This window comes from Solea solea, chromosome 18 (assembly GCF_958295425.1).
Source record: "Solea solea chromosome 18, fSolSol10.1, whole genome shotgun sequence".
Lineage (NCBI taxonomy): Eukaryota > Metazoa > Chordata > Actinopteri > Pleuronectiformes > Soleidae > Solea > Solea solea.
In genome coordinates this window covers 7,875,344-7,900,203 of record NC_081151.1, presented here as the reverse complement: position 1 = coordinate 7,900,203, position 24,860 = coordinate 7,875,344, and the positions used below count along the sequence as shown (strand labels likewise).

The 24,860-nt window shown below is 41.9% G+C and overlaps 2 protein-coding genes across 6 annotated transcripts in view; one reads left to right on the top strand and one right to left on the bottom strand.

The window, feature by feature from the left end:
• Window positions 1-21,672, top strand: part of sash1b (SAM and SH3 domain containing 1b) — a 43,961-nt gene extending 22,289 nt beyond the window's left edge. For 3 of the 4 annotated variants that reach the window (XM_058615995.1, XM_058615993.1, XM_058615994.1), the window contains exons 3-19: window positions 10,101-10,229; window positions 10,554-10,604; window positions 11,028-11,077; window positions 14,110-14,153; window positions 14,345-14,431; window positions 14,543-14,655; window positions 14,969-15,070; window positions 15,979-16,111; window positions 16,316-16,722; window positions 17,447-17,521; window positions 17,602-17,745; window positions 17,842-17,974; window positions 18,236-18,405; window positions 18,533-18,739; window positions 19,145-19,304; window positions 19,617-19,751; window positions 20,883-21,672. In XM_058615995.1, coding sequence (XP_058471978.1) covers window positions 10,101-10,229; window positions 10,554-10,604; window positions 11,028-11,077; window positions 14,110-14,153; window positions 14,345-14,431; window positions 14,543-14,655; window positions 14,969-15,070; window positions 15,979-16,111; window positions 16,316-16,722; window positions 17,447-17,521; window positions 17,602-17,745; window positions 17,842-17,974; window positions 18,236-18,405; window positions 18,533-18,739; window positions 19,145-19,304; window positions 19,617-19,751; window positions 20,883-21,658 — 2,916 coding nt within the window. In that variant the 3' untranslated portion in view covers window positions 21,659-21,672. Of the gene's footprint in view, window positions 1-6,828; window positions 6,975-10,100; window positions 10,230-10,553; window positions 10,605-11,027; window positions 11,078-14,109; window positions 14,154-14,344; window positions 14,432-14,542; window positions 14,656-14,968; window positions 15,071-15,978; window positions 16,112-16,315; window positions 16,723-17,446; window positions 17,522-17,601; window positions 17,746-17,841; window positions 17,975-18,235; window positions 18,406-18,532; window positions 18,740-19,144; window positions 19,305-19,616; window positions 19,752-20,882 lie in introns of those variants that run through there. The other variant, XM_058615996.1, reaches the window with a different exon arrangement.
• A 398-nt stretch (window positions 21,673-22,070) lies between these two features.
• Window positions 22,071-24,703, bottom strand: ddo (D-aspartate oxidase). Of its 2 annotated transcripts, none has more exons than XM_058616170.1 (5): window positions 24,565-24,703; window positions 23,818-24,013; window positions 23,574-23,682; window positions 23,304-23,480; window positions 22,071-23,134 (listed from the first exon to the last, which is right to left on the bottom strand). In XM_058616170.1, the coding sequence occupies exons 2-5, from the start codon at window positions 23,987-23,989 to the stop codon at window positions 22,576-22,578; spliced, it is 1,017 nt and encodes a 338-aa protein (XP_058472153.1). In that variant the 5' UTR covers window positions 23,990-24,013; window positions 24,565-24,703; the 3' UTR covers window positions 22,071-22,575. The 2 variants fall into 2 exon arrangements, with proteins under 2 accessions (XP_058472153.1, XP_058472152.1); XM_058616169.1 differs by lacking the exon at window positions 24,565-24,703 and adding an exon at window positions 24,404-24,479.
• Window positions 24,704-24,860: the final 157 nt, after the last annotated feature.

The following is a 24,860-nucleotide window of genomic DNA, read 5'->3' as shown; positions in this document are numbered from 1 at the left end:
GGTCATTTTCCATATCTTTTGATGTTGTGCCAGCATGTATGATCTGTCCACATCGCTCTCTCTCTTAAAACAGAGGAAACAGTTTATGGTCAAACAAGTAACGGTCTCACTTCCAGTCCCTTCATTTTCTGACTGGTATATCCCGGTTATGTATATTAAAGCAAAAACAGGTGCTCTTACAAATTTTTAAAACTGAATTACAAACATCTGTCCCAAAAACATCTAACCTTTTATAAATGATCATACGTCTATTTTGCTGCACCATTGACTCAAACCAGTTAAAGCTCCCGTCAGTTGTCTCAGTCCAAGCTGTTGGGTTGTTGTTAATTATTTCTGGCTTATTTCCCTTTTTTTGATGAGAGTAAAATAAATAATTTGCCAGTCTTTCCATGTAGCCTCAGCTGCTGAAGTGAAATTACATGGATGAATGACTGGAAGGAGATAAAAAAGAATGTGCCCAGATGGGCTCCATGTTACCAGAAAACAAAAGTGCTCCGTTGACATTTCTGACTTGGAAGTCTCCGAAAAAAAATGACGAATGTTTTTGCTTGTGATGGAAAAACATTAGGGTCAAGGTGACTGAACCACACCCACCAAAAAATAACAAGCTGTGTCTGTTTTCATCTTTTAAAAGAATCGGCTCTTCATTTCAGTCACAACAGAAACACTGTGTTTACACATGGGAACGTGTTTGGTGTCTGACCTCTTCTCTACCTTCCTCTGATGGTCAGTGTTTTATATTAACGTGTCTACCTGTTTTGAACAAAGGGAACACAAAAACAAGGATGTGAGTGTTCTTGTGATAGCTGCTGATGAATGCAGGATCTGCATTTCTGTGAGGAATGACAGGAAGTTGTGTGACGGGTATTTTATCTGCCGGGCCTGCAGATCGGACAGGGGGAAATAAAGATGACCCCTCCTGACCTTTGGGGGTTGGAAACTGTTGCAGTTGACACGTACGTTAGATTCTTTGGCTTGGCTATTTTAGTCATTTAAAGGATTACTTCACCAATTTGCAATTAGCTTTGCGTTCGAGAAATATCTTCGTTCTCTCCTTTGTTACGTGCCCATGTTCCTTTGTTAGCGTAACTGTTAGCAAAGATGGAGGACACTGTTTACATTCTGGGAATGAGGTCCGTCCCCCTACGAGTCTAAAAAGTGCGGAATTAGCGTTGCAGTTTCAAGCCTCGGACCAAGGCTTGGACCAAGTGTCACTGGTGGGCACGTAACAAAAAAAGGGAAACTGAGGTTGAGAAGCCCAATTTTTCAAAAATTCTACCCCTATTCTAGAAAAACAAAGTTAAATGCAAATCCTTTAAGAAATTATAATGACGGCGTATTCTCCTTTTAGCAGGCTCCAAACCCCTGCCAACAGTGCATGTCTCAAAGGTAAACAAAACAAGGGTCATTTACATCATTCCACACGTAATTACTCATTCAAGAGAGGCGGAGAGGATCACTGAAGTCTGAGTCTGCATTTTAAACAAGCTCTTTGCCCCGTTTGATTGATGGATGAGTGCCGTTTTTTTCTGGAACATCTCCATCCACACATCAATGATTGAATAAATACATGTATGAGCCCCTGATGTTGCTGCTACTGCCATGTTATTATTATTTTTACTTTTTTTAATTCCTCGTCTCATTTTCCTCCTCATCTTTGTCGTGGCCTTTAATTGACCCGCGCGGGAGCAGACGGGCTTTCACTAAACCACGAGTCGCTGTCTGAAGCATCTATTTTTATTATCCACCTTCAATATCCAAAATCCACAGTCATAATTTAGAACCTGTGAGAATGGGAGTCATAACATAACACGGGATAATACCTTTTTTCATGCACGATGAAGCAAATGGAGGCATCCGACTGTAGTCTGGGGCGTTTGAAGGAAATAAAGGAGGAGACATATTAGGGCCAAAGACAAACACAAAGGAGAGGAACGTGGGACAAAAGAGATAAGAAAATTAAAGGCGTCGAATGAGCGCAAAAGACAAAGGCAGCATGGAGGGGTTGTACATGTGGGAGAGGAGGAGATTTTCAATCAAGAAAAACAATCCATGGGCCATTGATGCTTGACATTACTCTGAAAGGCAGAGAGCAGATGAGATTTCGATCAGAAAAAGACCCGCCGTTATAAAATCTAAAAAAGGAAATAAATCTAAGTGAACGGACAAATGCGAGTGAAGGATGATGGCGATCATTTCTTCACGGCTGCAACAATGAATCTGTTATTAATCGAATTACTTAATTAATTGTCAAACTATTTTGATAATTAATTAATGAGTTTGAAGATTTTTCAGTTCCTTTAATTATTTTTTTTTCTGTTTCCTTTGCCCAAATTAACAAAGAAATCATTCAAATTGATGGTTTGAGAAACACGGAGCAACATTTTTCAACATTTTCTGACCTTTTAATGGACCTAGCAACTGATGGATTGATTTAAGAAAAAAAAACAAACAGATGAATTGATCATGAAAATAATTGTTAGTTGCAGCCCTACATTGCTTGATTAGTAACAATGACTAAAGCACTGTATTAACAACTAACCCTAACCCTATTTTATAATGAAACTACAATATGTTTCTAGACTGACTTAATATTATGTACAGTCAGTTGTTTTTTTGTGTTTACTCTCTATTTAACCAATAGAGAGTATCCAAATATTTTCCATTTTGTGATAATCGGAACACTTTCTAATTTTACCCATTTCCCCAAAGGACAATGTTTGAGGAAATGTCTTTTTAATGTGTGCTTCAAATTATGTAAAGTTTTCTGACATCTTATGCACCAAACAACTACTCAATTAATCAGGAAAAGAATCGACAGATTAATCGATTATGATAATAATCGTTAGTTGCTGCTCTAGATGTAAAACCGAATACAATTTGGTTTAAAATTAGATTTTTAATGTTCTATTCCCAAAAAACAACAGTTTTGCGTTGTAGTTGAGCTGCAGCTTCTAACAAATAGAAAATAATAAAGTCATTTTACATGACTATAATTTAAGCGCATTGATGCAGAATCATCCATGTCTGTATCGTGCTGCATCTGAGAAAGCTAAGGAATTCAGTTTTGATTCAACCTTGTGAAGATGCCAGCTCTGGATTAAAATCACACTTGTTCCCACAGTGGGATAAGAGTTTTGCCTGTGTCTTCAGAAGGGCTGAATCTGTGTCTATGGAGCAGCAGGTCCCACGCACTCTCTGCATCTGAATGAAATTCAACAGCAGACACCAGAGAACGGTGCGGTTTGCATGAAATCTATTCATGAGACACGCATTGTTGACCTGTTTACATCAGTCACATCTCAGTTGAGGGGTCTCGTCTTTGTCTTTTCGTCCTCTAACTTATCACCACCTAATGTTGCTATGCTGAGTGACTGTGTCTTTGGCATGTTTTCCCTTCGGAAAGTGTTTCCCGATTGGACCAATTCACTTGTTTTTTAAACCACGTAGAATGGCCTCATTCAGGGGCCCCTGTGGTCTTATGTGTTTTGATTGACAGCAGCGCTTGACTCCTTCATTGTATCTGGCAGGAGGATCATGGGTGCTGTGGTCCGTCTTGGGAGGATTGAGCGGTTGAGCTGATAATAAAGCCGGAGACATTGCAAGCTGGCAGTCATTTCTCGCGGGGATTGCAGCACTGTCACAGAAGTGTAATTACCCGAGCATGGGGCGGGCGGGGGGGTGGGTGAGCACATGAATTGATTTCAGCACCTTTGAATTAAATATGGTCCAAGTAATAGAAACAATCCACGGGCCGCTTTGAAGCCAGAGTCATTCACACAGCTACCATTACAAATGGTGTTTCCAGTGCTGGACTGTGTTGAAATTTAAAAAAAAGGGAGGACTCTGTATTTGTTTTCAGCACCAATGAATTAAACATGCTCCAAGGAACGGGAACAGTCCACAGGCCACTGTCATTCTGAGGCGCTTTAATGCATGCGCGGATTTCCATGCATGTAATTGAATTGAAATTTGAAGGAGATGATTCAGCAATTGATCTTTGAACTGTTGAATTAAACATGCTTGAATGTCGGGGGGGCAATTTAAAATGCTGCTTCAAAACAAGTTGAGATGCGGCACAATGCAAAGGGTGCAATAATAGACAGGATAATATACTGTGTATTTTTATATATATATATATATATATATATATATATATTTCCAAATGAAGTGTTTAGGCTTTTTTTGTTGTTGTTTCCTGAATATGAATGTAGTTCATGTTTAAAAATCCTCATCAGATTTGCAAGATTTAGAGCTGAAGACAAAGGGTTTGGTCTGTGCCTCCTGTCTGCCCATTTAATCTCCCATGGAGTTCCACTTGTGTTCTTTTTTTAATCTGGCCCCCCTATCTGGTTTCCCATACTGGCGTGATCTCCATTCATCCTTCATCTTTAAAAAGCGGCATTATCGATCACATCAATCAGTCGGTACCTATTTTCACTGGTTTGTGTTGAGCGTTGGAGTGGATGCTTTTAACCTGTGAAAACTCTGTGTGTGGGCCTCTCCACTCAGAATAAGAGCATTAAATGCACTGAAGGAAGTCTTTTGTCACCGTCAGCAGGGAAAGAGATTTGCTCAGTGACTGACTGACGGGATGGAAAGTGGAGTTAGAGCCGCGTATGGCGGAGCTCGCTAATGCAGTTGTGGTATTCTATATGCAGTGTGTGTATGTGTGACTGACACCGTGCATGTCATGATGTGACCCTCCTTGTCAAACTCTCATTTGGGAGTTGTCACAAATCACTTACCTTTCAGGCATGAGTGGCTAGGCTCCACCACTGCTTCTCCTTGTTTCTCTGTAGGGAGCACTGTATAGAGTCAGATAAAGGTCATTCATGTTCTTAGCTTTATGTACTCAGTAACCACACAGGCTGCTGCTGCAGTTGTATATCACCTTTTTTATGAATGTGGGAAGCAAAACTTAATTTATGTCCATGAAACAAGGACAAACGAAAGAAATGTCACTAATTATGACAATAAATTTGCAGAAATAATTTGTGCATGTGAGAAAAGGCTTTGCGCAGCATATAAAAGTTATGTGTAGCTGTGTAAAATGTGTCTTATATATTTTTAACTAAGAGCTAAAATGTAAAATCTGACGATTAGAAAGCGACTGAATATATGTAATGTTTTTTAAATATTCTCATATTGTAGTTTTGGTATGAACTGTACAAAATATGGTCAAGCAGATGACTGTTCTGTGGATATAGTTACTGGCGTTACATGGACTAGAAACTAATTCTTACAGTGTCTTCAACTCTTCTTGGTTTGATAAGTCGGCATTGTTTGATTGTCATATTCAATTTCAGTTAAATCATATTTTTGCTCTCCCTGCTTTGAGAAAAGTAAGGCTTACAAAACCTCGGTGGAGCAACTAAAACATGAAAGACACACGGTTGGCTTGACAGATTTCACTTTAAAACTACACTTGAATAGACTCTGTGATGTGATTCTGATGCCACCAATATACGCTAAGCAGAGCGATCTCTGCGGGGATCAAAGCTCAGATTAGCAGCGGAAACTCGATGGTGATGGCAAAGGAGGGCTGCCTGACGGGGAGGAATGGCGTCCCATCTCCAGCTCCTCCTGTGCTCCGAGGTGACGTGCAGACCACCGCTGTGAAGCCAGGCGGAAAGCTGCCCTTTCCGGCATGATCTGCCGGGGCCCTTTGGCACCGCGCGCCGAACGCACCCCTCCGCCTCTTGCATCCATCTGCAGCTCATCGTAATCTGCAGCCTCCCGCCGCAGATCTGACACTTGTGTTGTCGCTTCCTGCTGCTTCTGCTCGCTGCTCAGGAGCCTGTGTTCAGTTGGTAAAGATGAAGATTAGAGGTGGCAGGGTCACGATTAGACAAAGATGCTGAGGGTTATTTCTCCACGCTTAATCTCACTAATACCACAAGTAAATGAGGTCACTACCCTGATATTTACTTAATACCTTCAGGATATGGAAAGTTGATTTTTAGAATCCTTATAGCGGAGCACGCAGGAGGAACCTCTAATTGGTGTTGCTTATTTTGGGCTCTGTTTTTGTCTGCTGCAGGGGTCAACTGAGCAATAAGTCGTTTGTTAGTACACAGAGGACTTCTTGTCGACACATTGTTAAGGCTGAAGAAAAAGTATCTCGTCCAATATCACTCAGCCACTCATTGTTGACTCATCAGTAAGTGGCTGAAAGATATTTGCCGCCATCTGCTGGTGCAAAGGCGTCTCTTAGTGCTCAGGACAAAAAAAAAAATTCAGACAGTGACTAATTTATGTGCAGGGGAGTACAGTATATACGGTTGTTGAAGAACAGGCAGAGACGATAATGAGTAACCTCCTGCATATCCACCTTGTTTCTCATGATTATTAAGTATTAACTATTTCTTTGTCTGTGAAGGTTCTAAGTCCTCTAGGTCATTAGTCATAAATGATACACTCACTAATACAAACCACATAGTAACTTTTCCAACTGGTGTTTTAGAGCCTTTGCGCATAAATTGGAAAACTGCCCACAAACTGTTCAACTCTCAGCAGTGGCACTGCCAACTGAAAGTGAAAACAGTTAGATTGTAAAACTGGTCAATATTTAACATCACTTTTGAAACCAATGTTGGCCTGAGCCACGGCTTTAACCGTTCCGCAGACATAAACACCCAGACATACGCTCACACTCACGCAGAGGTGGTGGTTTATTTGAACGTGTGAGTCAGCCAGTCCCTGTGGGCCACAGCTGGAGAGAGCGGAGCGGCCCCACCCAGCAGCGTCATGTGTGGTTGCAACCCCCCAGCCTTCCCTCAACCAAACTCCCTCTGACTTATGAGTGGCAAACTCCCCTCCCCTTCACTTCAGGATGTCCTTGTCCTCCACTCAGTGAACTGAGCTGAGTTTCAAAATCTCTTCACTCAGAACAGTGTGGAGGAGCTGAGGCGAGGAGCAGCGAGTTACTGGTGTAGCTACTGTACTGTTGGGCAGCCAGATCCTGGTTTGTGGTGAGTGTATTTTTATGTTTGCAACTGGGATGTGGTCCTGTGTTAGAGAGCCAGTATTTTAATGAAGAGCCCTTGGGGGAAACTCTCACTTCGTACTGCTTTGTTTGAAAGGACAAACTTCACGAGTGCATCATGAGCTTGATTTTGGGTTTCGGTCGTTTAATTAAACCTTTAATTTCCGTATGAGAGTCGGTGCTTTTAAAACATAATTTTTCTGTTTTGCGACATCTACAGTTCTTTGTCATGGGTTAGTAAATGGGATTCTCGGCTTAACTTAAGTCATGCAGCGACAGTTTGTGAACTTTGATTGACAGATGAATGACAAGGCAAATAATCTAGTTAGTACGTGTGTTTAACGTGTTTGCTCACTGTTTTTTAACTTGGGATACATTTAGCCTCTGACACCAAATTTGCATTTAGTTATATTAATCAAAAAGCTCCTATTTTAACTGTGGAATGTAGGTTCTAAATCAACATGTATGTTTTTGTTTATTAAGTCAAGATATTTGAGCAGTTGTCAATAATCTTACAATAGTCTTCTTTAATTCTAAATGAACTTCGTAAAATGCTTCATAGTGAAAGTCTGATGTCGGCGCTGCCTGAAGCACCTCAAGTTCAAAGCAGCCTAAAGTCATAGTTATGATATTCTGAACTTTATGACCCAGTTCTTGTCACAAGAAAGGATGAGACAGGACAGAGTATCTGTAAAAACACTCATTAGACACTTTGGGCCTTCGGGGCATGCAGATCTTTTGTCTGCTTCTGAGATGCTCAGCGCCTGAGAAATGTGACACCACACTCTCCTCTTTAAGCCTCTGTGGTTTATGTCTCATGCTGGAGTTTTGGCGTGGAGACCATTAATTTGGAGACGGCACGCTGAAATATTTTCCCAAAACAAGCAGTTCTGTGAGGCGTCTTAGCGCAAGACCGTAGCCCGTGTCCTTTAGGTCTGTTTTGTTTTCCATATGCCGAAGCTGGGTGAGCTACTCACGTGTGACAAGGACGCATGCACACGCTCTGTGTCTAATCAGCACTCAATATCATGTGGCTCTGTCACAATAGGCTGTTTATGTGGATCAGTGGTTGTCTGAGGCAGAAGAGCTGCTGTAGGCAGGCACAGTGCACAGCTTCTCACTCAGCCTCTGCCTCTTTTCTTGACTGTATGAAAAGCAGCCAGATTTTCAGTCCTTTTTTTTTTTTTTGACCCTCGGGCATGTCATTTACTAAATGAATGGCTCTCTTTGCTGGACAGTTAAGCTAGTCACAGTCCATCATGCCACAAGACAAGTGAGACCACAGTATCGGATTTCACTGCAGAGGACTGTTCTCAGCAGGCACGTTTGCCTACTTTCAGGTTATGGTATGACTTAAGCGTAATAAACGTAATATGCATTTAAATGGTTAACTGTGTTACTTTTACTGAAGATTGGACCCAGCTTGTGTTTTTTTTTTCTCCACAGTCTTAGCCAGAAGTAATGAACAGAATGATGTATGCTGTGTGTGTCTCACAATAGCATTGTTTTCATTTTTAGTTGGCAGTGTCTTGAGTTGTTTGTGTGAGTCATTCATTTACACAGCAGCAGAAAATATAACTAAAAGAGGCAAATTCATTTCAGCTCGGGTCAATCCAACTCCATTTTCCCCAGTTATCCCTGCCACATCAATCGCCATGCATGCACCCACACGAACACACCCTAACCCTAGGGTTCCCTTCACACCTGGCATTAAAATGCTTTTTCTGTGATCGGATTGCAATCGGGCAGCGCCTGAACACTTGTAGGTACAGGTGTAAATGCACCCGAGAGGCTTTGAGGACGGATCGTTATCTGATCTACCGAACCGCTTTGAAAGAAAATATCAATACGTCAAAATATTGCATTGGTTCATGGCATCAATTCTTTGACTTGCTGTTTCAATACATGAGAAAATGTTCTTAATGTTGGTTTTGTGTTGTATCTAAGCCTCCAGCTACTAATTTGGTGCAGGCTTTTAACCATTAAACTCTCTCCCCCCCCTTCCTCTCCTCTCACGAGACAAAGAAAACTGTATATTGTTTGTCTTATTTTCACACGAGTGCTTTTAACATACTATTTTGTGGGGAAAGCCTTGCTTAGGATTCCGATCTGCCCTGGATCGAGATATGTATCGTATCGCCAGATGTTTGCCAATACACACACATACAATCAGAAATCTAAAAGGGTTACAAGTTAAAAAAAAAAAAAATGGTAAAAAAAATTACTTGTCGTTGAGCAGATAAACAAACCTCATAAATAAGAAAATAAATATTTTACCACGACTTAAACTGAGCATGAGAAATCATGGGGACGATTTAATTCAAAAGTAAAAAATAAAATAATGTCTCAAACACAGTTTAAGTTTGGATGAACTACTCTTTAAAGTGGGTCTGCTCAATAATGTTATATTATTAACAATAATTTACTACTTGTGTATGAAAGGGGGTCAGAGTAGACCGTGTATTCTTTTCCTGTTTTGGTTTATTTCTTGATTTAGATGCAGCTGGCAGGTGAATTTGAGCCACCAGTCCACTGTGTTGCTTCTGGCCTGAAAGGTCACTAGGTCATGAAATTCAGCGAAAATTTATCTCTCACATGACAAAAAAAAAGCACATAACTTCAGCTCACACAATGATAGGAAACTTAAAGGGGTTACATTCCAGAGGTTTGTCTCATTTGACTGAGTGACTCTGCGTCTTGTAGTTTACGGTAGACTGAGCCACGGCCTCCCGATTACTCCAGGAGAACGGAGTGAGGGTCGCAGATGCGTCACGCGGCGCTTCCTCTGGCAAGGGGGTCGGTTCTGAGTGGGGCTGAGGAGGTGAAATGGGTCAGTGGGCAGGAAGACAACGACCCCATGAAGTCAATATCACAGCAGGATGTCTCTGAGGCTTTTACTCTCCTGGTGCTTTATCTTTCCCTTCCAGGCTGTTTGCGTGGGGCTTCACCACACAAGATCTTAAAACAATGGCTTATCATGACAGTGGTCACTATTTACAGTGTTGGCCTACTGTTTGGCATCTTGTTCAGTATCTGTGGGATGTCGTTTTCCCCTCCTCTGGGCTCTGCTCCTCACTGTGTTTATGTGTGCTTGACTTCTTATCTGTTGCAGGATGGCTCAGTGGGGAACCTTGATGACCTGGCTCAGGAATACTCTCAGTATTACGGCACCTCCCTCAGTGACGTGTGTGACAGAATGGAGGAGCTGCGGAAGCGCAAAGTAGTGCACAATGCAGAGATGGTAAATATTCAGCACTCAACAAGTGGAGTAAACAGCCACACTTCACTTAGGTCTAGAAACTGCAGAAAACAGCTACCCTGACTCGGACAGTATCATCATCTCTAAAACGCGTTCTCGTCGTCTCAGCTATGTCTTTGCCACAAATGCATGCCAGGCAAACAGAAATGCTGAAATTTCAGACACCTGTTAGTCTTACAGCCATTGCAGAAACCAAAATTGGTGTCATTTCCAAAATGTTGACTGGCTGCTGCAGTCAGCTGATAATTATTTCTATTTCCGTGTCGTGATGACACTATAATTTACTCCTCTTCCTGTGTCTTTCAGGGAAAACTTGACTCAGTGGCCACATCAGTGCAGCTCCGCTCTCAGATCCAGGTGAGTGTCCAGCTCTCAGTGTGTCAGATCCCAGGGGGGCGGAGGCTTCCTCCTGCGTGCGTCAGCAGACGGGCCGATAAGGGCCTGAGGAATTGCCTAGTCATGACAATCCTGAGTAAAACTATACTAAAGAATAACATTTGACTGGCTGTGATGCGGAGAGCTGACCTCGAGACGGTTCTCAAATGTTGCAGAGCACTTCTTGAAATATTTGAAAAATGTGACCAGAGGAACGTTTGGGTTTCTGCTACCAAGTAATGACATTTGTAATTTAAAAGTTAACCACTTTACAAATACTCATGGAAGTGAAATTCCTCTTTCTTTCGCCCCTTATTTTAATGGATTCACTCTGCATGATCTGTCTACTTTGTAATTTTCCCCCCTTTGCTTTTGTCACTTATCTTTGTCACGTATCTTTTTTAGGAATCCCTTGGACTCACCAGTGCCACATCAACTCCAGAGACTGAAAGAAGGTAACAATAACATTCAGTAAACATTCTTTTTTTATTATTATTTTTAAAGCATTTGTAGAGCTACATGTCAGACTATACATTGAGACGAGACCTTATGTGAGACCGTCATGAGTATCTGTATGTGCTAAAATAGGTCATACTAAATATAAAGGAGAGCAGCTGTGTTGTGGGTTCACTGATGACTTTTTTATGAGTCATGTGCTGAGAGAAAATGGAAAAAAAAAAAGACAGACTCCACGTCTCTCTTCAAACTTTGCATGACTGCCTTTCAACATACCAGAGAACTGTTAAAGTTGCTAAAATGGACTCTATGTCTAATCTTGTGATAACTCCTCTGGTGCCATTTTTTTCAAGATTTCTTGATAGACCAAATGTTTTCTCTTCACTTGGTCACTCTCAACATTGTCTTAGACACTGTTGGGCCCATTGTACTTTTCATTTACCATTGTAGATTTCCAAAGATCTCTAAACTGCCGTCCCTGTCTGAGTGGTTTTTGTCAATGACTAGTTTCAGTCTGGCTTTAGACAATGTCATAGCACTGAAACGGCCCTCCTGAGAGTCAATAATGATCTATTACAACTGTTAATTCTGGTAGCTCTGCTGTTCTGGTGCTTCTGGACTTGACACACTGGATCACAGAATCCTGTTATCATGTCAAGAGTCTTTTCATGGTTCCAGTCCTACCTTATTGATCAGAACTTATTGGTTATTTTAGGTGAATTCTCTTCCGCCACGGCTCCTCTCACCTCTGCGGTCGTACAAGGTTCCATTTTGGGCCTTATCTGCTTTTTATTATATACAGTATATGCACTGCCATTAGGGTTGATTCATAAAATCACCATTTGCTGATGATGTGCAGATTTACCTGCCATTAAAATAATATGTTATGGATTCCATTAAGCCTTTGCTAGATTGCTTAAATGAAGAACAGGGAAACAAGACTGAGTTCAGACCGTTATATTTGACTGTGCCACTGGTCTTCTCTGCCTCTTTTCCCCTAATATCTGTTCATTTGTCAAAAATCTTGGTGTGACCATTGATTGTGTTTTTAAATTTGACAAACAAATAAAAACAAGCTTCTAGCTAAAATCAAAGGCTACCTTCCTCCAAAAGATGTGGAGAGAGTAATCCATGTTTTTATAATTCACAGCTAGATGACTGTAACTCTCCTATACTGTATGTTGGTATAGATGAACCACTGATGTATTGTTTGCAGCTTGTCTCCTCACTGGTTCCGAGTAAACATGGTCACATCACCCCCTCGCTCCACTGGCTACCAGTGCATTTTAGGATAGACGTTAAAATCCTAGTGTTTGTTTTTAAATCCTTAAATGGGCTAGCACCTCAGTATCTGGCTGAACTGCTGAGCTTGCACACCACAGTCAGAGTCCCTAAGATCAGACTAAAGACCAGAGGTGACGGAGCGTTTGCAGTGGCAGCTCCTCTGGTTTGGAAAAGCCTGCCCTGGCACATCAGATGTGCCCAGACTTTTAAATTGTCTTTAAAAACATACTTTTTCTCCGTGGCATTCAATTCACGTTGAGCTAGACTCCAGTTTCTGTTTCTTGTGCGTTTCATTGTGTTGTGGTGCAATATACTATGGTGTTTCTATTGTTTTATGTCTCTGCTGTTTTATTGATGCGATTATGTACAGCACTTTGGTCAACCTCGGTTGTGTGAACTTGCTTTATAAATACATTTTGAAATATGTGCATTTCCTCCTGCCCGTCAGTCACATTTATGAAGCGTTTCTGTGTCACCTCTAAACTTCCTTCCTTCCCTCCATTGTCTCGTCTGAAGGATTTTCGAAGATTACTCATATTTTGTCACTGGAAAGCTGACTGAGATGAAAGATATTTCATTATGACTAAGGATAAAGCCACATAATGATTTGATTAAGCCTGTGAAAAAGACACATCCTTGGACATTGAGCAACATCTGTGTCTTAAAGGTCTTTATACAGTGGAAGCGACATGGGGCAAGTCAAACACTGCCCCCTAGTGTGACCAATAAATATTGCAGTAGAAAGCTGATGCTACAGTAACTAAATACTTATATAAAATAAAATACATTTAGCTTGTATTTTCTTGTCCTTTTTAACCATTTATTCAATTATTTTGTGGAACAATTTTTTTTTCAAATAGTTAACTTTTTTTTTAATTCTACTTGTGTGGCAGAGATTACTAAGCAAGTTAACTGCATGGTTATAGCATTAGTGGGTGTCATGTTACTGTAAACCGCTGGTGATGATAGCATCTGAAACGCTGTGGGGTGTTAATATTTAATTACTACTGGAGAATACACATTAGTAACTGATGATTTGCTGAATAACCAGAGCAATAAATTGGTTTATTGGATGAGTTATTGAGTTGAGATGACTCATCTGTTGGTGTCATTAATTTATATGCATTTCCATGCAGAGAATATGAAAAGTGTTTAATGCATCTGTGGTGAGGAACACCCACTTTGGGTGCAGACAGAATGACCTGCACCAGCAGCAACTATGTTAGACGCAGTTATACACAACAAACAGCCCAGAGAGATGAAGAGAGAGAGAGAGAGAGAGAGAGCAAGAGACAGACAGACAAGCGGATGAAGAGAAAGAGGGAGGGTGAAAGTGTGCAGGGAATGCAGAGGCCACGTTAGTGCTGCTGTTGCTGCAAAACCTCGACTGGACATGAAAAGACTTCATTGTTCCTGCGGCGGCCGGAGAGCACTGACCTCTGTTCATCAGCCAAGAGCAGCCGAGCTTCTTCATCTATTTTGACGACTTTGATTTGCCTTTCACTGTGTCGCCACTGTCACAAGGACAGTTTGTGATTTTTTTTAAATTTAGTTTTAGTTTCATATTTTTTTAATTTTTTTATGTTTGGAGGATAGATGGTGAGGGAGATGGTGAGATAGTGTGGGAAGATGAAGAAAGTAACTTTTGAAAAAAGGTAATGTGCTGCTTCGGGGATGTGATTCCCACTTTGAACAATTCAAATTCATTTGTTTTTCTCTTCTCTTTTTTTTTTACCCTTTTTTGTAGGTATCCTGTGCACAGATCGAGCTCTGACGATGGATCATCAGGAGGTAAATTTAAATGTTACAATAACAGGAAAATATAAGGTTGATTTGATTTACTCATACTATTACTATATTAGTGATTGTTCAATCTATTATATTGTTTCGTTTATCGAATTCTGTTGTTGAATCTTGTAGTTGAGGTGGTTTTAGATTTATTTTCTGCTCTGAATGAAACTGAACTGAATGTCACTATGCAGGAAAATCGGACGGAAAGAGAAAGAACAAGTCTTTTTGGCAGAGTTTCCGAAAGTCGCAGAAAGGAGTGATGCGTCAGATTGCAAAAGGTTTGTTCAATGAAAACACAAAAAGAAACCCAAGTCCATAAAATCACTCTTGAGAGCAGTTTGCTGTGTCGTGTTGTGTTGATTATGTCGTTATTGTTATGTTTCTCACAGGTGATGGCGTTGGCTTTGTAGCCAGTGAAATCACCATGAGTGATGAAGAGCGTATCCAGCTGATGATGATGGTGAAGGAGAATATGATTTCTATAGAGGAAGCCCTGGCGCGGGTGCGTAGTCATGACTCCTAAGTGTTTATTTCAAAAAATAAATAAATAAAGGGGTGGGGGGAGGAGATGTGTGGCCCCAGATCAAATATCTGCTTTGACCAAGACTTGTTTTGTTTTTTTTAACCCCACTGTTTCTCAAAAAAATCCCAAAATGTATGATCAAGCTCCGGATGTAAGCATAATTTTTTGGGGATGTTTTTATTTAATAATAACAGTTTTTCTGACTGTTTATGAATAAAAGACGTTAAAGATTACAGAGTAAAAGTAAGTCCTCCCACATTACATCGTCTTAAGAGTCTTCTTTCCTCTGCAGCTGAAGGAGTTTGAGGTACAGAACAGACAAACCTGCAGGTCCGATCCCACAGAATGGACTGATGCCTCCAGTCCCAACACAAATGAGTCGTTCAACTGCAACGTAAGTCTTTACGCTCTCACTTTTAAGGGCACTTCAGGCATGAGAGACTCTTGGTCCGGCAGTGCCAAGGCCGCTGAGCTGTTGACAGCATCTCTCTCTTTACCCTCTCTCCCTGTCCCAGCAGTGAACCGGGCCCCTCTAAAGCCCCGTAGATCGGGGCGCTCTCCCAACTGCAGGCCACTGGGCGGACGTCTATTCATTGCTGTCAAAGCGCTAACCCCCTATTGTGTTGTAGTGTGTGGGTTGATTCAGCCCAGGGCCGTGTTATTCAGGTCGCAGCTCTTTTATGCGTTGGTGGGGTGATTACGGGGGCTCAGGTTCAGGGCACATTTTTCACATTCGTCCAGATAGCCTGACTGTTTCTCTCTGCTCTGCGTGTGTTTTTTTTTGTTGTTTTTTTTTTCAAATCACTTTCTCGTCCTTGAAGTGTTTGTGTCATCTCCTCCCATTTGGTTTCTGTTATGTTGACAAGCCGTCTCTTCTTACACTGAGTTTGTTGTTTGTTAAAAATCGATTTTAAAAAAAAACACCAACTCATTGTAATTGTACCCTAGTACTGATGATCGTGTTTAGATCAGAATATAAAAAGCTTCAAATGTATGAGAAATATCAGCCACTGATGGTTAAGGTGATTTCCGAGCTGCAAGACATCTGTATCTCCCCACATATAGAAAGCTCTTTCTGGTCTGTTGTGATGCACAGATGCTGTTTGTGTTGCCTTCACCGTCATCACTGTGGTTTCCTGCCACAGTTTTGTATTAGGTTACAAGTATCTGCAGCAAGTACACATCTTTCTAACCTTTGTAATGTCACACTAGAACAAAAGGGATAGACTGCATATACAGAGCAAAGCTGTGTATCAAGATGAAATGTTTCCTAAAAACCAATTCCGACTTGTGTCTCATCAGTCCTGCGAGCTGTCAGACAATGAACAGGAAGAGTCTGTCACGTTCAGGAGACTCCACAGACTGGTCAACTCGACCCGGAAGGTGAAGAAGAAGCTGATCAGAATCGATGAGTCCAAGAGAACTGGAGCCGACGGTACGAATAACACCGTCGTGCTTATACCTCATGAAGTGGATGTGGCAGTCATCAGAGTTTGAAGACTTTGGTCAAGTTTAGAAGAAAAAATAGAACTTGTCCTGGATGGAATAAGTGTTTGACCAAGCATTTGTTTTCAGAAAGTGTTTGTATTGATTAAATCACATGTTATTCTCATTCATTCTCCTCTGTCTACCTTCCCAGAGAGCCCAAACATAGATGGTCTATTCTGTGCAGAGGCCAGTACCTCCCTGTACGCGGGCGTGCTGAAGAAGCCTGCACTTTGCCCCGTGGACTCCCTGGCTTCTGCACTGCAGGAACAGCTCGTGTATGACAGGGACTCGGAGAGTCTGACGCCCTCCTCCCCGTCCTCCAGCAGCCTGGACACCTGCAGCAGCCAGAAAATCTTCCAGGCCTCGAGCAAGCCGAGCGAGAGCCCCGTTCATCAGGAGGCGAGCGTCGCCGGCGAGGCGAGGGAGGCAGGAGAAGGCAGCGGCTCTTCGATTTCGGAAACGGACGTCTGCAAGGAGGAGAAGGACACCAAAATGGCTCGATCGGTGACGGACGGGGAGCTGCCTCACCGTAACCTCAAATTACTCAGCCTCCATGGGGTGAGCACTGAGGAGTGTAAATCTGCCGTTTGTGCATTACTTACGCGACTGTACAAACAAAGTACAACAGTCAACGTTTATCTATCAACTGCACTCAATTGGGCAACAAGGAATGACTCATTTTGATTGCTCTTGCAGTCTAGCTCCAAGCTGAAGTCCGTCCACCTAGAAGGCCCCCATTTCAGCTAATGAATGTTTATGCACCTAAAATGCCGCAGTCCTCACTAAAAATCCACTGACAGACTAGAACTAATTATAGATATTAAATCCTTGCATAACCATTTGTGTCTACTGCAGTAATCACATCAGCCTGCCCTGCACCAGTGCGTGTTATATTCTGGGTTGTCACATTAGTTTGTGAAACCTGAAATGCATCCTCTGGCTCAGTGGCTGAGAAAACATTGAGTTCTTGTAGTAATCCCATTATCGCCAACGTTAATATACAGTGGTGTAAACTCAGCTCCGATCTCATACACTGGTATTTGTGAGGTTTGAGAACCATTATACACTCATACAAACACACTTATGTTCAATTTCTGACAGTAGACCCTCCTAAATATGACACACTTGACCTTTTTTTTTGTACAATCCAGTCAGCCGTGTTTGTTGAAAGCTGAATAGTTTTTGACAGTATTCAACCACCAATTTTCGGCTCCATTCCTGCCTCCCAATGTACGAATGTCCTTTGTTAATGTAAATGTCTGTTTGTTTGTTTGTTTCACAGAGAGCCTGCAGTTTTGGAGGATTTGACCTGACTAACCGCTCAACGCTCTCCGTTATCTCTGGCAATGAGCACGCGGTACGTCGCCGTCGTCTTGCATTTTTCATTGACTTGGAACTAAAGTAATTGACTGCTCTTTTTCCCTCTACGTAATTTAGAACACACACAGAGACTGCGGTGTGGGCGACGCTTTAAAGTCTCCGCCAATGTCACGTATTTCTCTGGGCAAGAAAGTCAAGTCTGTGAGAGAGACGATGAGGAAACACATATCAAAGAGATACCACAGCTCTCTTTGTGAACAGGTGAATACACAGTGTGGAGGCGTCTATTTGTGGTACTGTTGTTGTGCAAGACTGCGATGCATGGCTCATGCTTAGTTTTGTTTTTTTGAATGTCAGTCAAGTCCAGACCGTGTTCCCAGCTGCCCTCACTCACCTCAGTCAGAATCTGACTCTTTGGAGAAACCTAAACTGAAGCCTGGAGGTTCTGTAGAAAGCCTGAGGAGTTCACTGAGTGGACAGAGTTCCATGAGTAAGTCAGTGTGTGTTTACAGTGCGTGTTTGTACTTCATGAAAATGATTATCTTGTGTTTGACCCCGGAACGCCAGATGTGTGTTGTTTTTCAGACAATTGTTTAAAGGACATGAAGTCACTCTGAAACTGTCCAAACATTGTGTGTAAAACGACGCAACATCTGGCGACTCAGTCCGATTATGAAATATTCCCAAATAATAACAGAGAGACCTCGCTTAAGTCCTGAAGCGCCTCATTGTTCCGCTGTGGTTTGTGTAGGTGGTCAGACAGTGGGCACCACTGACTCCTCCAACAGCAACAGAGAAAGTGTGAAGTCTGAGGACGGTGAAGAGGACGAGCTGCCTTACCACGGACCCTTCTGTGGACGTGCAGTAGTTCATACTGATTTCACACCCAGTCCCTATGACGCCGACTCTCTCAAACTCAAGGTCTGACCCTCTTTCACCGTCCTGTAACCTAGACAATACCTCGTCAGGATGTCTTTTTTATATATATATATATATATATATATATATATATAATAAAACTCAATCTTTGCCGGTGTTGATCTTTCAGAGCGGCGACGTCATTGACATCATCAGTAAGCCGCCGATGGGCACGTGGATGGGGATGCTCGGCGGTAAAGTCGGCACCTTCAAGTTTATATACGTGGACGTCCTGAATGAGGAGCAGGCGAAGCCCAAGAAGACGCGCAGGAGGAGGAGGGCTCGGCAACCCAAACCCACGTCTGTGGAGGAGCTCCTCGATCGCATCAACCTCAAAGTAATCACTCTCATTTTAAATATCACAACACTCTCTACTCTCCCACACTCTCGCTGCTGTTTCCTTCTTTCTTAAACTTTGAATTTTTTAAATAGCACATTTTTTTATCCACTTATCCACATATATATACTTATGGGTCATACTGTGTTCAGTTTCTGCCAATAAATTCCCCTTAATGTGTCCGGACCTTTAAAAAGGAACAATGCAATTCTGTAAAATGAGTAATTTGTCTTCTAAATACTAAAACTGTCCATTGACTCCATCCTCATCTTTTCATCCGACTTCTCATATCCCAAAATGTTGAACTTTTTGAGGGTTTGACATTGGTCATTTGAGGATTATGAGAAAAATACAGAATATTGAATTTCTACGGTTTGCATGTCGCCCGCACTCATCTCGCCACAGGACCATCTCCCCACTTTCCTTTTCAATGGCTACGAGGACCTGGACACGTTCAAGTTGCTGGAGGAAGAAGATCTGGATGAGCTGAACATACGAGATCCCCAGCACAGAGCTGTGCTGCTCACTGCTGTGGAGCTGCTGCAAGAGTACGACGGCGGGTCAGGTAATCAGTGCCATGAACTTTTTTTTTTTTCACATAGACATATTATCATATTTATATTATATTACATGGCAAATTAAAGGTATTTTAAAAGGAGAGATGGTCAAATCAGGAAAGATTCCATTTTAAATATCCTGTAGGTCTGTGATATATAATATAACAATTGTTTCAGCTGCTGTTTCTTTGTTCCTTTTCTGAACGTGATGTTTTGGATGTTAACTCCTGCTGCCTTTTTTAAAAGCAATCCAAACACACAGATCATAACGTGTGACTGTGACATGTGCGCCCCCTGCTGACGTTTTTTTTGCCTCGCAGGAAGCAGCGACCCAGACCGAGGCAGTGAGTCCAGAGGCTCGCAGGAGAAGCTGCTCCTGGACAGACGCGGCGGACTCATGGGAGATTCCCCGCGAGACTCGGGCTGCTACGAGAGTAACGAGAACCTGGAGAACGGTAATGATAGTCTGAGTCACCTGTGAACACTGCTCCTCCTCCTCTGCCTCATCCTTCACTAGAAAGACTTGCACTGTCTTCAGCTCTTCTTCTCCAAGTCACCAACTTCTCGAAAGACTCTGACACGCTCTCTCTTTTCCAAGCATCTTCATACTTTTCTTCTGTTTCTACAGTTTTTTTGTTTGAACTGACTTTCTTACATTGTCAATATACAATATTCAACATGTAGAAGAGATAACACAGGGTTCTCTATTGTAATGGATCGAGTAGCTTTACTAAAACGAGAGCAGCGTCTTGTTTCACACCCTTGAACATCTAAGTAACATCTAAATGTGGAGCAGCGTGTAGATCCTCCACTAATAGACCTGAAGGTGTGGGTTGTGGTGGGTTTTGAACTGACGGTTTGACGAGTGTTCAAAATTAACTCTAGATTTAAATAGAGAGACGGCTCTCTTCTCAGTAACTGCAGTATGCATATTTACTGTGAATGCTTGCTTTATTGAAAATGTTATCATACATGCATTGCAATTATTTGCTTGTCCAAGTGTAACAAAGAGCTGTGCTTGCTGTAAACGAGGGCTGATGTGAATGTCTTACGGTCACGTGATTAGGGAACGATATCTAATCAGCCACATGTGTATAGTGTTATTTCTCTCAAGATGTTTGCTGTTTTTGTGTATATTTTTTTAGTCTGGTAAAAAAAAAAATAATAATGTTGCACAATCTTTCATCATGTGCCTGGAAGCTGCGTCATGCAGATGTATTAAAAAAAATATTGACTAAATACTATAATTGTACTTGTTCAAATAATAGCATTTTGTATAATTGTAAATCTTTAAAAAGGGTGAAACGCGGTTAAACTCATTCTAACACGAGACACGTTTCAGGTGTAAAGTCATGTGCTTCTGTCTCGGTTGAGCGTGAGGAATAAACTGCTTCATGCTTTCCCCAGACCTGAATGCTTGCTTCTGTTATTTCAACGACCATTCATGCGCGTTCATGTCATTTTGATCCTGTTTTCCTTTCTTTTCTTTTCTATTTTCCGCCACTGCGTGTGACTGCTCTGCTTCTTGTTTGGTCGATCGCATATATCACAAATCATCTGTGCACACTGCACTTGTTTATTTCCAGGAAGGGACAAAAAGACATCTTCGTCCGTGAGCAGGTCCTCCTCTGGTTTCGAGTCGAGCCGCCTCTCCTCTCCAGATCCGCCTGCCCTCACTCTGACCCTGAACCTCAGCAGCCCGGTTAAGATTTTACCCCACAGCCCACCAGAATGCCCTCCCTGTATCTTACCATCACTAAGACCCCCTAAGTACAGCTTAGGTCTCGTGAGCCCATCATTTGTTAATCCTCCCAGTGGAGCCCCTGCTAGGAGCCAGAGCTGCATGGATCTGAGAAGGAAGCCAGCACCGGAGTCGCTGATGCACTGCTTCTCCCTGTCAGATCTCCACAAAGAGCAGAGGAATAAACTCAGCGACCCAAAAGCCTGGAATCTGAGCTCCAAGAGTGAGGAGACCAGGAGGCAGAACCATTTCAAGGTCAATATTCCGTCTTCAACCGCAGCAAACGATGCTCTGTGTGAGACTTTGAATGTGGGCGGGAGCAATGTGTTTGCTCCTAATGGAGGGAAAACAACACAGAGCGCAGGCCTTAATCTGCAGAACACTGTGCCAGCACAAAGGTCTAATCATCCCATTAATATGTCATCCTCACCAAACTCGCAACAAGAGCCGTTACTAACAGAAACCGTCTGCGTGGAGAACTCCACAGGCCACGCGTCGTCACAGGGTCAAAGGAGTTTCTTACTTTCAGCCAATAGTGAAGCTCGACTGCTGAAAGTGAAAAGAAAGGACAAGACGGCCGCTGTTACAGGACGCTCGTCTCAAAAAGGAGACGCTTCCTGAAAAGTTATTGTCATGAAAAGTGCAGTAAGATGGTAGCTGCTGTTAGATGATGGTTTTGGAGGTTTGAAATGCAATTCTTATTATTGAAGATTTAAAAATACTGTAGTCTGCCATGAACGTGAATGATATGTTTATTGACAGACCAGTCTATTCTGTAAGAGTACATTTTGTAAATAAATGTGGCACTTATTCATTGCGGTTATTAGAATTACTGAGGTTAAACATGCTCCAACTGTTTTCATATTATGACCTTCAACAGAAGACAGAAGAAAACCAATGGAAGGAAATGAACGTTGGCTGAATTCTGTTCCATGGGTCACATCTCGCTGGGACACTCATTGTTAATGATTGATCATCATAATGTTTCAGAGAGTAAGCAGCTTAAATAATAACAGAGTTTCCAGACAAAGTCTTCCTGATAAAGGAATTTTATTGTCATTTTCTTCATGTAAATGAAATAAGGAAAAGATCACATAGGTACAATATGCATATAAAGTTTGTTTCGTTAAAACAAATGCATTAAGAATAATCAGTAATTTATGTACAGTATTCACCTTTACACCTTTATTAATAAAGGTGTTTGTATGTGCTTTATTAAACATTTGCAAGGCTGTAAATCACCCTTCTATTCACATCATTAAATATGACTTACTTTTTTTTCTTTTTGACAGCAAAGGCAACTGTTACAGGCACAAATCTCTTTAGTGTGATACTTCACCTCAGGCTCTAATAGCAGCAAGTCTCCACCACCATAAGCAGCAAATTTCACATAATAAAATCAAATCATTTCATGTTTTGTCTTAATGCCATTGAACATTCTAAAAGCTACGATGACCTCTTAATTCAGTGCTTTTAATGACTTAGTTTTTACAGCATCATGACTTGTTAAAGACTCGGGTTTAGTGGCGGTCTTCCTTTTACAGCTTAGCTTGTAGTGGTATTTCATAAAGGCACTGGCTTACCAGCCTCATGGCGTCCAGGGCGGTGCCCCAGGCCAGACTGACTCCCCAGCCCCCATGGCCGTAATTATGGACCACTGGAACTCTCTTGCCCTGCAGCTGCATCCCCTCCCTCTCCACTCTTGGATTTCTTCTGCTCGGCCTCAGACCGACCCACTTGGCGAGAACTTTGGCTTTGCTGAGCGACGGCTCCAGCCTGGTGCAACGCTCCAGGATGCTTTTCGTGTCTCCTTCGTCCACCCCGAGTCGCCAGTCGCCCTCCTGCCTCGTGCCACCGACTGTGACGCTGTGTATGCCGGGGAAGATGTACGTCTTTCCGTCTCCGTCTCTGATGAAGTGCTGCACCCATGGTGCGTCCACCTTGAGAACCTGTCCTCTGACCGGGTGAACCTCAGCGTCACCCACCAGCGTTTTGGAGCCCAGACCAGAGCAGTTGACGATGATGTCGTAGCTGCTGCTTAATTCCTGAAGATTGTTGACTTTCTTCTGTTGCACTTGACCTCCAGCTTTTCTAAACCTTTAAAAAACAAAACAAACAACGACAAAGGTCAACATTCCCAGAGAAAAAGGTCTGGATCCACAAATGGGTTAGGGGGATTTATTGTTGGAAAAAGTGGGTCCCCAAATACCAAACTTTAGGTTAAAATTTGACATGACAACATGGTTTAATAGTGATGAGGACAAACCTCTTCTCCAGCCATGGCAGGTAGCTTGAGCATTCACATTTTAATGTGGTGAAAATCTGGCCAAACTTGTGATCGGGGAACCGATTTAGTTCACGGTCAGTCATGCGTCGAAAGCCCATCACAAGGTCAGACCAGTAGGGCTTTGTATCTTCTGGAACCTCCCTAAAAATCTGACATCTAAAAGAAAGAAAAACAAAACCAACTAAAAACCAAGACATCTTTAACTTTTCTTAATTTTTCTGGCTGAGTACTTATTTTAAAATTTTTTACCCAGAGCTCAGCATTACTCCAGCTTCCGGTGAGTTTTCTGATTGAGAAATGGCCAGCAGGTGATCAAAGGTGTCCTTGAACCAGCGTCTTTGTCTTTCCAAGGGAATATCTGATGGAGAAAATCAGTCAAATCAGTCCTCTCCAATATATGCTGCACATTCACTTAAGCAGTGTACGTACGCTGACGATATCAAATTTAGAAATGTGATTTCTGAGAAAGAGAGAGATTTTTTTTTTTTCATGCCTGGAAACTTTGCAGCAAACAGGATCCCGGCAGCTCCATCGCTGGTGGTGTACGGGCTGAAAGTCTCAGCCAGCAGAGTGACAGAACATGAAGGAAGAGCCTCAGCGATGCACACAGCAGTGGAGAATCCAACCACACCAGCTCCCACCACTACGACCCTGACACTGCTCATCGTGGACAGATGTTGAGTCTCAAACTGCAACACAACACAACCGGTTATGAAAAGTTAATCTTCAATAATGTAAGTGGCTGCACAGTCTAAGGATCAATCCCATAAAATGATTGCATAAGACACTGTTAATTGGGTCACAGCCATAAAAAAAAGTGAGTGGAGTTGTTTCCATCTTCTTAAAGTTGTAGAGCCTCATTAAAATTTTTATCTTATTAATATTTACTCTTGATACTTGTTAGTGAAAAGTCAACATAAAATAATGCATTTTGAGGGAAAAATATTTTAAATATGTCTTACATAAGGTGTTTATTTATACCATAATTATAGAATAAATAACAATCAACCACAATCTAGGGAAAATAACAAATAACATCTGTTAAATCTGTTATGGAATCATAACTCAAATATATTCACCTTGCAATGAACTGTAAGGTGTATTTGTTTTGAAGTTACTATCAGATAGTTAGTGGTGACACTTGAAAGAAGGAAAACATAACATAACATTTCAACAACACGTTGAACCGCAATGATACGTGTAGCAATTAACCGATTAAGGTCGTCCTCCTCGACCTCACCTCTCGATCACTTGCTCCTTCAGTCGTTGTAAATGTGTGTCTTTTTGGTTTTTACAGGTCCTGTAAACACACCGTCCAGCAAAATGGCTGCGCTTACACGCGACCACTATACGAGTTCTGCAAGTACATTTAAATGTTTATCGTGAACGGAAGTCTTCGGCGTATATATTAGTGATGTGTCGTTCGTGAACGATTCGTTCAAAATGAACTAATCTTTTATATGAGTCGGGAGTAATGAGTCATCTCAGTGAGTGATTCGTTCATTTTCATGCAGTACATTCCTTCGCCACACGATG

Excerpts from the sequence above, each read along its gene's own strand:
- ddo (XM_058616170.1), bottom strand. The coding sequence starts at position 23,989 with ATGAGCAGTGTCAGGGTCGTAGTGGTGGGAGCTGGTGTGGTTGGATTC. Across the intron at positions 23,683-23,817 it reads GTTTGCTGCAAAGTTTCCAG|ATATTCCCTTGGAAAGACAA; the intron begins GCATGAAAAAAA and ends TTTCTCCATCAG. Across the intron at positions 23,135-23,303 it reads CTGCCATGGCTGGAGAAGAG|GTTTAGAAAAGCTGGAGGTC; the intron begins GTTTGTCCTCAT and ends TGTTTTTTAAAG.